The sequence below is a fragment of the Nannobrachium achirus genome, assembly GCF_963921795.1.
Source record: "Nannobrachium achirus genome assembly, chromosome: 18".
In the NCBI taxonomy this organism is placed as follows: domain Eukaryota; kingdom Metazoa; phylum Chordata; class Actinopteri; order Myctophiformes; family Myctophidae; genus Nannobrachium; species Nannobrachium achirus.
The window spans coordinates 56,275,616-56,289,344 of NC_137825.1; the positions used below are offsets into that span (position 1 = coordinate 56,275,616).

A 13,729-nucleotide genomic window follows, 5' to 3' on the forward strand; every position below is an offset into this window, starting at 1 on the left:
TCATGCACTGAAGGAAGCATGAGCTCATGCAGTTCGGGGCCCTACCCCAGGTTGGCAGAGGGAGAGCAGAGCACCAGGATTACAGCTTAGGTAATTGGCACAGGGTGAAAACGGGGTTACAACAATTGTGGGATAAATATTATAAAGAACAAAAAAACAATCCAAATGGATGTTCCATGATTTAATAGTAGTCAAATTGTACATTGTTATTCACCATAGAGCGATTATGTATGGCAGGGGTCTTCAACAGGGCGTCTGGGACCAGGGGGTCCCCAGAGTTACTACAGGGGGTCCTACAAATCTTTGACTGATAGAAACTTTTTTTTCTCCTTTTTTATATTAACCACTTGAACCCTAGCGTCCATATTCTGAGAACTTTAGCCAAAAATAGCAGATCTACAAGCCACAACGCCTCGCAGCGTTGTGGCTTGTAGATCGGCTATTTTTGGCAAAGAGCTTTGGTGTAGAGGGGAAAAAGGGCGGACTGATTACAGAGTGAAAGGTCAAGTTGACGGTTCACAAATTGACATGAATCCAAAATACACTGATGATTGCGCTGTCAAACAATGAAACGATATGAAATCTATGAACAGGTTGTGTGTGTGGGGGGGGGGGGGGGGGGGGTCCCTGCTTCATCTGTCTCTAAACTAAGGGGTCCTTGGCCTGAAAACGTTGAAGACCCCTGATGTATAGTAAAGCACTGACCACTGAAGCCAACCTCTTTTTGACTTAACTTCTGACAGGAGACTTCTCTGACCCTGAGGTAGCCCTCTGGAGCAGCAGAACCTTCCAGCTCCTCGCTACCGTCGACGTGTCGGGACCGGTCCACGACGTGGCCTTCGGCCCCACAGCAGCCAGCCAGCTGGCCTGTGTGGGCAGCCAAGGGGTGTTCTTCTGTCTCATCGACACCCACGGAATGGATGTAGACCTCAAGGTACAAGAAGTCCTATAAAGCTCCCTACCTTTTAGAACAGGAGTCTTCAACAGGGGGTCCGGGACCCCTAGGGGGTCCTCAGAGTTACTACAGCGGTTCCTCCAAATCTTTGTGCGATAGAAACATTTTTATATTAAACACCTGGACCAAAGCGTCCATATTCTGAGAACTGTAGTCAAAAATAGCAGATGTAGATCGGCTATTTTCGGCAAAGAGGTTTGATGGAGTGAAAAAAAGACTGTATCAAGTATGTATATTATAAGTACCTTTTACCAATTATAGAGGGTTTAGGTTGTACCGGATATGCAGCTCGGCAAATAAAAGGTGAATTGATCCCAATGCATGACGGAGGACAATATCACGATAAATTAAATCTCCACAACACGATTATCGTGAGTTGTTTTTTATCGCGATAAACGATAATATCGCTTAATCGTCCCATCCCTACCTCCTCATTGTTCCAGGTCCAGCGAGTGAGCGTACCGCACGAGGTGGGCGATGTGGAACTGACGGCCATGTGCTACAACACCAACTCTATCCTGTTCACCTCCACCAACCGAGGACACATGTGTGCCTGGGACTGCAGCACACAGCGCTGCTTCATGACATGGGAGGCGGACCAAGGAGAAATAGGTGCAGTTGGACTCATACTCCCTGCACTTCCTGACTAAAGGTTTTTGCACACTGCTGCGCTTTTCGTTGCGAAATGCGTTTTACAGGGCAAGGAGAGAGAGAGAGAGAGAGAGAGATAGAGAGAGCAAGGGACTGAGTGGTGCGCGAAACGGGCGGCAGTGTGCAAACGTGACTGACATAACGTGAGGTTGATTTTTTATTTGCGCGCTCCGAAATTCACTCCGATATTCGGCCCGAAAAACGCAGCAGTGTGCAACCAGCTTTACTGTGTGACAGGACAGGGCACAATGCACTTTGGTAACAGAGTCATGTTCTGTTGAGGTGGTAGTTGTGTCACAGTCTGTATTAATCACCCTAATCTGACATAGCCAGATCTATAGTATCTGTTTTTAATAAGCCTTTTGTTAATGACTAGGTGTTCAACAATATGGTTGTCAAACTCCTAGGAGCCTTACTGGGGTGTGGCAGATGTTAGAAACATTATAACTGATATACACATGAATATAATAACACATTGGTAAATGGTAAATGATGCACCTTTATCCAAGGCCCTTTACAGAATGAATTCACACATGAATATAATGTCCTGTGTCTCTCTGCACAGTGAAACAGAACTTTCCTTTTAAACATAAGCTTACCCAATACATGAATTTTTTGACATTCTCAACTGCAGCTCACTCACTCTTCTGCCAGTCAAGAAACAAATCCTGTTCCAGCTCAGCATCGTCCATAAGCACTATTTCCTTTCATTAATGACATGTACATCTGTGACCATTATTTTGATCCTGTGTTTTTGTGAACTTTGAGTGATTTGACAGTGATTTGTTTGCACAGGAGTGCTGCTCTGCAGAGGGAACCGCCTGTTGACGGGCAGCAATACCCGCCGGCTGCGACTGTGGGGCGTGGCCGCCGTCCAGGGGATGAGGCCTGTGGGAGAGGTGGCCAACGTTGGGGACAGGTGTGTCAGCTAGCGTTAATTAAACGGCACTGAAAGTACGGTCTATACGTTTAAGTTTTGCACAATTATGAATAAATGTTTTAATCGCAGTTTAAAAAGGTGATTTAAATTACCGTAATTAAAATATAGATTGCTCAATATATTACATAGACAGTTTCTTATGTATAGAATACACCGCTTTCAGTACCGGCAAGTACTCGCAGAGAACAGCTGCTATAGCTGTTTTAATTAGTTGCATTCCATTATACCAGTAAGTCGCCCTAAGGGTGACCTCGCCCTAAAAGGCAGGTCAGCTATTAGACTATAGACATTGAGGCGTTACTGACTCACCCACCCACTGACGGACAAGATGTGCCGGTTTTCATATTGTTAACTGCGACCTACGGTCACAATTATAGAAGTGTACTGTAAAATTATTGTTTATAATGGAGGGAATGTGTTTTGGCACTGTGGAGAATGTCATATAGAACAGTGGTTCTCAACCTGTGGGTCGGGACCCCCAAGGGAGTCTCCAAATTATTTTGGGGGGTCACCAGATGATTAACTTAATGTGCAACATTGTTTTCTCACTCAACAGTAAACAAACCAACATGACGTTTAAGTGTATAGAGGGTGTCTGCACATTTCTAAAGTGACAATTTAAGGACTTCTTAATGCCTCTAAAATGACAAATTAAACATTGGCCAAATTGTCAAATATTAGAGGCCGAAATTGTTAAAATAGCAGATCTACATGCTCTGTGAGCATGTAGATCTGCTATTTTCACAATAGAACCGTGTTATACAAAATGTAATGCCTCAACTCTTAGTGCTCGTCAGGGTGGAGGGGGGTCCCCAGATAAAATATGATTATTTTGGGGGTCCCGGCCTAAAAAGGTTGAGAACCACTGATATAGAAAGTGGGTACGTAACCTCAGGAGAGAAATGGAATGGAATTTGATGTGTTTAATGAACCTTTATTATGAAAGGTTGTCATCTTTAATTGTATTTCAGCAATAATCTATATCGGCTTCCTTTTTATGACGGTTCACTTTGGTCCTTTGTATCCATTCCATCAGTGAACCCCGGGTGCTGTTGGAGCAAGAGATGATGCTGGACGGGGCGGTGGTGAGTGCATCCTTCGACCACTCCATGGACATGGGCATAGTGGGAACCACGGCGGGTACGCTCTGGTACATCAACTGGACGGACGGCAGCAGCATCCGTCTCATCAGTGGACACAAGACCAAGGTACTGCTCGACCTCCAACCCAAACCAAAGACCAGGCACGTGCACACATAGACATGAAAGGGGGCTTGAGCCCCCTTGCCCTTTTAACTGTCTGCAAAAACTGCCCTTTCCAGACCATAAATGCAATCATTACTATGGCGAAAGAAATGCAAATGCCCTCTTTCCATGCCATACCTGAAGGCAGCATTCAAGATAATTGCCTTGTCCAAACTCTCCTGAACTTGAATGCAGCATCTTAAGGTGAAAGAATTGCCCTCTCTGTGTAGAAATCCATGCCACATCTCCAGTATTGACTTGGTTATGCTTAGTTCACTGTGGTTTCACACACCGAAAATAGCCGACCTCCAAACGCTTGGAGGCCTGCTATTTTCGGTGATTCCACCAAAAGGCCCTTTTGGAAATTCCAGCCCCTGCCTCTCTAGAACATTCTCTGCACGTCCCTGCCAGAGACGTATTCTGTATCCACGTGTGGTGAAGGACCAAGTCGCGTTGCATGTAGATCGGCTATTTTCACAATACAACCGTGTTATCCAAAATGTAACGCCTCAACTCGTCAGGGTGGGGGGGGGGGGGGTCCCCATATGATTATTTTGGAAAAGGTTCAGAACCACTGCATTAAAACACTTTGCTTTCACCTTTATCGCAATTATTTTGTCATAATCGTCATAATCGTGAATGTTGAAAAATTTCCGAAATAGTGGAAATAGCAGATCTACAAGCTCACAACTGCGACGCGTTGTGAGCTTGTAGATCGGCTATTTCCACTATCAAAGTTATTTTTTTAAGTAGTAAGTTGTCAAATATGTCAGTAATTTCTTTGTATATTTAGGTTATGTGTCATATCTACCATGTACAACTTCAAAGCCTAAAAGCCAAACAGAAATGTAATTATCAACGACAAAAACACAATTAAATCGTTAATCGCCAATTATTTGAGTGACAATTAATCGTCATGTAAAATGTCATATGGTGGTGACAGCCCTACATGTGGGATGCTCTCTTGTCCCGCCCCAGGTGAACGACGTTGTCTTTAGCCCCGACGAGAGTCTCTTTGCCACCTGTGGAGAGGACGGCAGCGTGAGGGTGTGGTCGGCTCCCACTAACGAGCTGGTGGTGCAGTTCCAGGTGCTCAACCAGGTGAGGGAACCTTTTCCAATGCGCAGGATGTGATATGGTTATAGTCTAGTAAATCTAGGGAAACAATACACTCAGGTTGGACAAAATTTTATTATTTAGTTTTTCAACTGATTCTGACAGGAAATTAGGTCTACTAGCCAGGATTAAAAAAATCTACCATAATCTGCTCACTGCAAATACCCACAGCGGCCAAATCAAGTTGGGCTCCCATCGACTTTCTATACAGGAGGAAAATACCCAGAAAAAAAATTCTGCTTTAAGTAGGATGTGAGGGGTCTAACTAGGGGTTTGTCATGATGCTGAATCCATTGCAAGCATTTGTTTTGCACAAAAAACATTCCTTGGGCTAACAATGGCCCCAGAAAATGATGGTTTAGTGATGAAAAGTGATGAGTCATCACTTTTCCACAGTTTTGTGGGCGTTTTATGGGGCCAATGAATGTTTTTGTGCAAAACAAATGCTTGCAATGGATTATTACATAATCGTCTAATCGTGATTATTTGACATTATCGCAATTATTTTGTCATAATCGTGAATGTTGAAAAATCTCAGAAATAGTGGATCTACAAGCTCACAACGCGTCGCGACGCGTTTTGAGCTTGTAGATCGGCTATTTCCACTATCAAAGTTATTTTTTAAATAGTAAGGTATATTTAGGTTATGTGTCATATCTACCATGTACAACTTCAAAGCCTAAAAGCCAAACAGAAATGTAATTATCAACGACAAAAACACAATTAAATCGTTAATCGGCAATTATTTGAGTGACAATTAATCGTCATGTAAAATGTCATATCGTGACAGCCCTAGCAGCATCATATTGTTGCTCTGGAATCCCTTCTAGGTGCACCGTCCATCGAAGCATTTCAAACAGCAGTTTATAGGATCCACCTTGTAAGAGAACTCAGTCCCACTGTGTGTGTCAGCACTTCTATAGGTTAGTGGGTCTACGTGTGACGTAGACATGATGTCACGTACAGGTCAAGTCTATGTGTCGTCGATGACTGACCTGCAACTACCAACTACTCTGGCAACTAATATAGTGGTTATTTTACCTAGAAGTAAGAGTGTGTGTGTGTGTGTGTGTGTGTGTGTGTGTGTGTGTGTGTGTGTGTGTGTGTCTGTGTCTGTGTCTGTGTCTGTGTCTGTGTGTGTGTGTGTGTGTGTGTGTGTGGCGCGCGCGCAACTCAGTATTTGGATTCGAGTAGTGGAGTAGAAGTAAAGTACTTAAGTAAAATGTTCTTAGTTACTTTACACTAATGCTTACACAGTCTGTTGACTCGTTCTCTGCACAGCAATGTAATTCTCCACTGTCTATCTGGGGGAGCGTGTCATCATTTCGACATGTCATCTTTTCGACAACCAACCCTAACCTCCGTGGGGTGAGAAGCTAACCTGCCGACGCTCCGTTGGGCGTTCAAAAATGCGAGATTTCCTTAGAACTGGTGCAGATCAGGAGAATCCGACTGTTAAATTAAAACAGAACAACACAATGACCCTGTTTTGTTCTTTGTTGTACTGCGGTGCAGTGAAAATATCCGTACAAGCTCCTATATGCAGTAGCTTGTGTATTTAAAATCGCAAAACCCCTCCTTTTGTCAATTGAATTAAGGTGACTTGATGGATTCACATCAAGGGCCTTTCGGCTCCCTTCATGGCTTCTAAAGTAGGCAAACCCTCCAATGCAATGCTTTGTTCTTCTCTTAATGTTTTTTATCCCACGGTTTTTGTAACCCATTTTTCTCACCCGGTGACTACCTAACCTGTAGTCCTGGTTTCCGCTCTCCCCCTGCCGCGCCAGGGGACATTGGGGAGCACCCGGCTGGCTAGGGGGAGGTAGTATAGAAACCAGGACTACTGCATGTTTTTGTGTGAGGGCCTATGCCCAAGGAGACACGGGGAGAACATGCAAACTCACCACAGAAAGGCCCTATCACCAACCCCACCTAGGGTGTGGGCGCTGATGACGCGGGTGGAGGAACACGCCCCCAGCGCCCACAGCTTCCCCCGGCGGGAATTGAACCCAGGACCTTCGAGCTGTGAGGCGAAGTGCTAACCACTGCACCACCGTGCCCCTAAATGCAATGCTTTGTTTTCAGAAAATGGTCAGTTCAATAAGTACATTCTAACCCCTTCTTCCTCGTGGCTGCACAGGGCTGTGGCTGCTTGTGCTGGAGTCCTGTGCTGAGCCCCTCTCAGAGCAGAGGTTCTTGCGTGGCGGCAGGTTACAGTGACGGAACACTGAGGCTCTTCCGTCTCTCCACCTCAGAGATGGAGCTGAAGTTCCACCCCCACACCACGGCCATTACCGCCGTCCAGTATTCTGCCAACGGTGAGAGAGGACAGTCCTCCTGGAGATTGTTCTTTGTTACGTCTTGCGCACATAAGAATAACATATCTTTTGTTTTCGGCTTCCAGCAGATGAGGCCAATAATTATCTTGTTGCCCTTATTGTGCTGTATGTTCAACTGTTAGGTTACATAAATTAAACTGGGGTAACTCAATAACTAACTAACTTTAGCAGTTAGGTAATAATAGTATAATTGTAAAGAATAGTAAAGAAAGAGAGAGAGAGAGAGAGAGAGAGAGAGAGAATAACGAGAGCAGCAAGAGTCAATAGATTTATACTAACTAGAGGTTAGGTTCATATATCTAGGGTACTGTATGTCATAATTTGAATGTAGTTCAGTTTGCATTAGTGATATGAAAATGAAAAAAGAAACCCACAGTGATAAAATACTTTGTTAAAATAAAAACCAAGAGCATCCTAATTTCGGGTCTGACTATTATTAAAAGCGAAAATGTCTCACCTCAGTCAGAACACACCAAAGCGGGGGGGGGGGAGTGGGACTGAGTTACTAGGGCCCAAGGTGGAGGGGCCTGGAATTATTTTATACGGTGCCGTGCTGCAAGCTTGTAGACCTGCTATTTTTGAAAAGTTGTGAAAATGTGTGCAAATCTTTGAATATATGTATTTTTCTAAGCGAACATTTCTAACTCAAAATTTGCTTCTGGGGGGTCCCTGGAACGAAATATTTTGAGATCGGGGTCCGTGGCCAAATACATATCATTTTGGGGGTCCTTCACATTAAAATGTTTGAGCACCACTGACATAGATTAGGTTTTTCAAAAAACCTTAGAAGGATTTGAAATATTCAAAGACTATTTTCACAATTTTTCAAAAATAGCAGATATACAAGCTCGCAGCGCGGCACTCAGTGCCACGCTGTGAGCCTGTATATCTGCTATTTTTTCAATAGTTAAAGTACCCTGGGCCTAGAATTTGGTGCGACACCCCTGACCATGTTCCCCCCATGCAGGCCAGGTGATCCTTTCAGCAGGGCAGGACGGTGTGATAGCGGTCAGCAGTCCCCTGAAGTGTGAGACCATCCATTATATCAGGGACCACAGAGGAGCTCCCGTCACCACCATCCAGTGTGTGAACAAACAGGTCAGCACACTTGAACAGTCATGTTTCAACAGAGTTCACATTAGTGTTGGGAAGCAAATGTTCATTTCAGTGACCGGACGATTTCGTAGTGTTTTCCACAAAATGGACGGTCATAACTCCAGTCCCATCAACAGTGTTCTGCCCATTGCAAACAAACAAGAGATTTCTCAAAGATTGAGAGAGATTAAGGTGGTTCCACACGGTACGCTGTCAGCGCCTGCTAGTAATTCATTTTCAAAGAGAGGCGGCTTTTTTGGGGTCACTGCTGATCCTAGCGGCAGCCCCGACGGCAACCGCGTACCGTGTGGAACCCCCTATTAATCAGTTAGAGAGATTTCCTAAACACTAGCCACTGCTGTCCCATATCTTAAGATGTTGTTCTCCCCAGTACAAGGAGTTTGGTGTGAAAGGAAACGAGATGTGGTTGGCTGCCAGTTCAGACAGACGTGTCAGCGTGTGGGCTGCTGATTGGCTCAAGGACAAGTGTGACATTCTCGATTGGCTTACTTTTCCAGCTCCTGCCTATTATGAGGTAATATTTTGATTAATATATTTTACTACCATTTTATTATCTTAACATACCGGTAAAGGGAAAGCGGATTTGGTCTTCAGTGTTGATATTAGATATTGTGTTGACTCAATATCCCATCTTCAAACAAATCTCTTAATTTTGTTTATTTGATTGCTAAGGATTTCACCCTACATGATTAGTGCAATGTCACTAGTTTACTAAGATTAGACAATCTTAATTAATATACTTAGGTTCCTTTCAACCTGATTTATTCTATTATTTCAAGTGTTTAACAGTGAGTGTAGAAAAGGGCCCAAAGTTATAGATTTTTTAAGCACTTAATTTATTGTATTATTTCATTGGCTTTCTGGCACTGCATTTATAGAGGTCTGACTGTTGACACTGATTGCCAAGTTAAGTAACCAAGTGCCCTTCTATTCTAAAACAGCGGCTCAAATCCCCCGAGAGTTAGCACGATCCTGCAGGATTTCAGTGGAATGTTCTAGAAAGCCTTATAGGTCTCATTCCAGAGTGCCAAGTCGTCATTTAGACGTTATAATTCAGTTTGTTGAGCCTGCTCCAAACTACTGTGTGTTGTGTGACCAAAAAAACACATTGACATCACACACGCATGTGTATTGTTGAACTGATATTCCATGTTTGTGACTGAAAAGAAGAAAGTAAAAGAGACTAAACCCAGCATCAAGCCTCTTCTTTAATGTCTGGATTAAAAAAAAATGAACCTAGCCCAACCCTACCCTCCCCTGCCCCTTCTTTGTATATACTGTTTGTTTGGACTTACTGTTTTCTTTTTTTGTTTTTCTTTACATATCTACTGCATAGTACTGTGTTCTATTTGTCTGTCATTCAATGTTATATGAGATACTTCAATGGTTTCCAGTGGAAATAAGCTTAGTCTTTTCATGGATCTCCTTTTAGTAGACCTTGTACCAGTGAACTGTACCGTCATGAAACTGTACCTTTTCCTATGCAAACTTCTAATAAAGTCTTCAATCAATCAATTAAGGGCCCCTAAAGTGTGTTCTGGCCGACACACTGGCATGAATCTAGTGAACAATATAATAGAACTCAGCACCCCAAATTCAGCATAGCTGCTGTCCCTTCACTACAGTGAGTGTCTTAATTCTACTGCTTGTTTTGGTTGTCCTATTAGGAAGGTGGCAGCCCGCCACCCAGCCTGGCAGCCTTCTGTCCAACAGACCCTGGCTTGGTGCTCTACACTGGTTATGGAGTCGAGAAAGAGCTGTCCTTCTACAGCCTGGCTAGAAAACAGGTACTGTTTGTGTTGCAGGGGTTGACAATAAGGTCTCAGAGGCACTTGCCCGTCGGACAAGTACGGGTCATGTTCTACTTGCCCAAAGGAGCCCACTTGCCCGAAAAGTGAATCGTCCATTGAATTAGAGTTCAATTTAACACTTAATCTTTTGTGCGATAAAGACAATGTCATACCTCCATTTGTATGCCAAATACCCTACATCGCTATGAATATGACTATGGGTTCACACTTGTTATTTTATATTTTTAAGTGTCGCAACAGTGAAAACAGCACATTATAGGTCAGCAGTGCTCTTATTTTACATTCCACAGACCAGAAGACAGAGCACTCTGGCCACGTTCAGGTGTTCAGACAAATATCTTGTGTTGTGTTTATAGATGGTTTTGTCCCCTCTCAAATGTGCACTTGCCCAGTCAGGCAACCTGAAAGCAATCTCCACCTGCCCGGAAGTTTTATTTACCTGCCCAGGGCAGGTGGGCAATTAGTGTCAATGCCTGCGTGCTGTATACACACCAAGTTCGTTTTAAAGGTTAGATTTCATATTAGTAGTGCCCCCGATGGCCTACTGGTCTTGGCATATACATAGGCTTTGTGTAGCATGCAGCAGGTCGCTGGTTCGATTCCCGAGCCTGACCCGGATTTTGCTGCGTGTCTCTCCCCGTCTCTCCCCCCATTTCCTGTCCCATTATCTGTCAATAAAGGCATAAAAAGCCCCCCAAAAAATATATATATATTAAAAAAAAAGATTTCATATTAGTAGAAGCTGTACCCATACATATTGCTTAATGGCACATGTTTCACTCTTCACACAGTTACATTGTTGAGTAGTCTTGTTTTCCATGACTTGTGCGTTCTATAATGTGTACCCGTGTAGAGCAGCTGTGGTTGACAGACGTTCCACAAGGGTGTGTGTCACCTTAATGCAGTATGTCTTTGTCTTACACTACTACAGGTAATAAAAAGGATTGCATTGTCCCACTGGGTGACATGTTTTGGCCTCTCCTCCAGTGACTCTCTCATAGCTGTGGGATCAAAAGGTACATTTCAGCTTCGGTTGCTTTTAAATACCATGAAATCATGTCACTTTGATTTGTAACTATTATAAAATAATGTGCTTGCTAGTAAATGTCCCTGTGCAGAAATATGAACATTTGAAAAACAGATGAAGAAAAGAAACTTAAACCAAAGTAACCCTGCCATTCCAATCTCGGCCATGCCATTACAGGCATACCGGTAATAATAATCAAAACGAATTGAAGCACATTTAATTTCAAGTGGTTTGAACTAGGCCTGTCACAATTATGACATAATCGTCTAATTGCAATTATTTTGTCATAATCATTTCTATGTTGAAAAATGTTCATATATTTTCATACAAATTAAAAAAAAATATATATATATAGCAGATCTACGAGCTCACAACGCGTTACAATGCCACGCGTTGTGAGCTTTTAGATCGGCTATTTCCACTGTCAATGTTCTTTTTTAAGTATCGAGTTGTCAAATATGTCTCTGTATATTTTCAAAGCCTACAAGCCAAACAGAAATGTAATTGTCAACGACAAAAACACAATTAAATTGTTAATTGCAATTATTTGATTGACAATTAACCCATTTAGGCCTAGAATTATTGAATGCTTTAACCAGTGAAAAATAGCAGATCTACAAGCTCACAGCGCGGCACCGAGTGCCGCGCTGCGAGCTTGTAGATCTGCTATTTTTGAAAAAGTCGTGAAAATGTGTGCAAATCTTTGAATATATGTATTTTCAAAGCTGACATATAGAAACATGGGTTTTTCAAAAAACCTTAGAAGGATTCAAAAGACACTTATAGAATCGGGTCAAAATTCTTATTTTCACGATTTTTCAAAAATAGCAGATCTACAAGCTCGCAGCGCGGCACTCGGTGCCGCGCTGTGAGCTTGTATATCTGCCATTTTTCAATAGTTAAAGCATAAAATAATGATACACAATAATGTGTACCCGTTCTGAATGGGTTTTTAATTGAAATGTCATAATCGTGACAGCCCCTGTTTGTCTTGTCAGAGCGAGTGCTGAAGCTGATCAAGTCCACCAGTGGCAGGTTCCAGGATTTCCTCCATCACAGTGACTCCTTACAGACATGTCATTTCTCTCCCTCGGGGAAGCTGCTTTTCACTGTGGCCTACAATGAGATCCTGCTGTGGGAGGTCAGGGGTCTTTAGACCACCACAGCTCTCCTGAGCTTGGAATTGGGACTGGAAAGCAATCCATTATTGGTTTGGATTCTGTGAAGCGGTAGATTCAGACCTCCTCCTAAATCAGGGTTCCCCAATTAGTTTTCCCCAAGGGCCGAGTTATGTCTAGGGTAATAAGCTGAGGGCCACAACATTGCAGGGGGGCGACGGTGGCGTTCCCGCTACTCCAGCGACAATTCAGATATCGTCGTTGTCGGGTGAAAATCTTGTCCAAAACCGTTCGTTTTTCATTTATCATTTTAAAAATTATTTATACTAGTGAAAACAGCCGATCTACAAGCACACAACTCCTTGCACGGCGAGGCGTTGTGTGCTTGTAGATCTGCTGTTTTCACTACTTTTGTGCGACGGCCTTGTATGATGAAAGCAGGGCTTTACTTTGTGAAAGAACGTACAAATTTGGAGATACGAGGTTTCCACCCAACAACAACGATATACTAGTGTTGTTGCTGCTCTCCCACTAAACAATTTGAACTAGAAGTATAAGTTTATACGTATAAAAAATGGTCTACCAGAGGTATAGATATGCAAGTTTTTTAGACGTCTAAACTTAGACTAGACGTCTAATATACGTCTAATAGACGTCTAAGTTTATACCTGGGTCTAAATTTAGACGTCTAATAGACGTCTATATTTAGACCTAACGGCCGGACGTCTATTAGAAGTCTAAATTTAGACCCTGGTAGAAACTTAGACGTCTATTAGACGTCTATTAGACGTCTAGTCTAAGTTTAGACCTCTAAAAAACTTGCATTTTTATACCATTTTTATACGTATAAACTTAGACCTCTTGTATAAGTTTAGACGTATATTAGAGGTCTAATATACCTCAAAATGTTTGCTGGGCTTATACCACCATTATTACTGGGGTTGGTGGGGGCCTGACAGTAGCCCCCCACAGGCCGCCTATTGGGGAACCCTGTCCTAAATGTTCTTATTTGTACTTGAAATTCAGGACAAAATGTTTACTTTTCATAGAAGTTTTATATTGTTATTCTTTTTTTATAGTGTGCAATTTGATTGGTTCTTAGAGAGGGAATTGTATCAATAGGCTTATTAGACTTATTAGGGACCTGTGGTATCCTTTTTGTTTTCCCCTAGTTATATTTTAAATTATGTGAATTCCGTCATCCTCCTGACACGAATGTAACTTTTGTAGCGTTTTGTACAGTTTTGATCATTAAAATGTCCTTTGCACAAAGATGATGTACATTCTTGCGTTTCTTTGTGATGTGTTTTATTCATAAAACATAAAATATATATTTGCGTGAATAATAGCTGCTAAGGGGATGTTCATGCCTGTTTTAACGTTGTAATGTAATGGCTGAATAACTGGTGACT

General features: G+C 42.6%; 1 protein-coding gene across 1 annotated transcript in view; it reads left to right on the forward strand.

The window, feature by feature from the left end:
• The window catches only part of wdr90 (WD repeat domain 90), a gene marked incomplete at its 3' end in the record, with an annotated part of 46,114 nt that extends 33,759 nt beyond the window's left edge, over positions 1-12,355 (forward strand). Inside the window, exons 33-43 of the mRNA XM_080747527.1 lie at positions 744-934; positions 1,399-1,567; positions 2,402-2,525; positions 3,583-3,754; positions 4,769-4,891; positions 7,047-7,224; positions 8,213-8,343; positions 8,732-8,875; positions 10,029-10,148; positions 11,104-11,188; positions 12,198-12,355. Of these exons, the coding sequence (XP_080603653.1) occupies positions 744-934; positions 1,399-1,567; positions 2,402-2,525; positions 3,583-3,754; positions 4,769-4,891; positions 7,047-7,224; positions 8,213-8,343; positions 8,732-8,875; positions 10,029-10,148; positions 11,104-11,188; positions 12,198-12,355 (1,595 nt within the window). The remainder of the gene's footprint in view (positions 1-743; positions 935-1,398; positions 1,568-2,401; positions 2,526-3,582; positions 3,755-4,768; positions 4,892-7,046; positions 7,225-8,212; positions 8,344-8,731; positions 8,876-10,028; positions 10,149-11,103; positions 11,189-12,197) is intronic.
• Between the last annotated feature and the right edge of the window lie 1,374 nt (positions 12,356-13,729).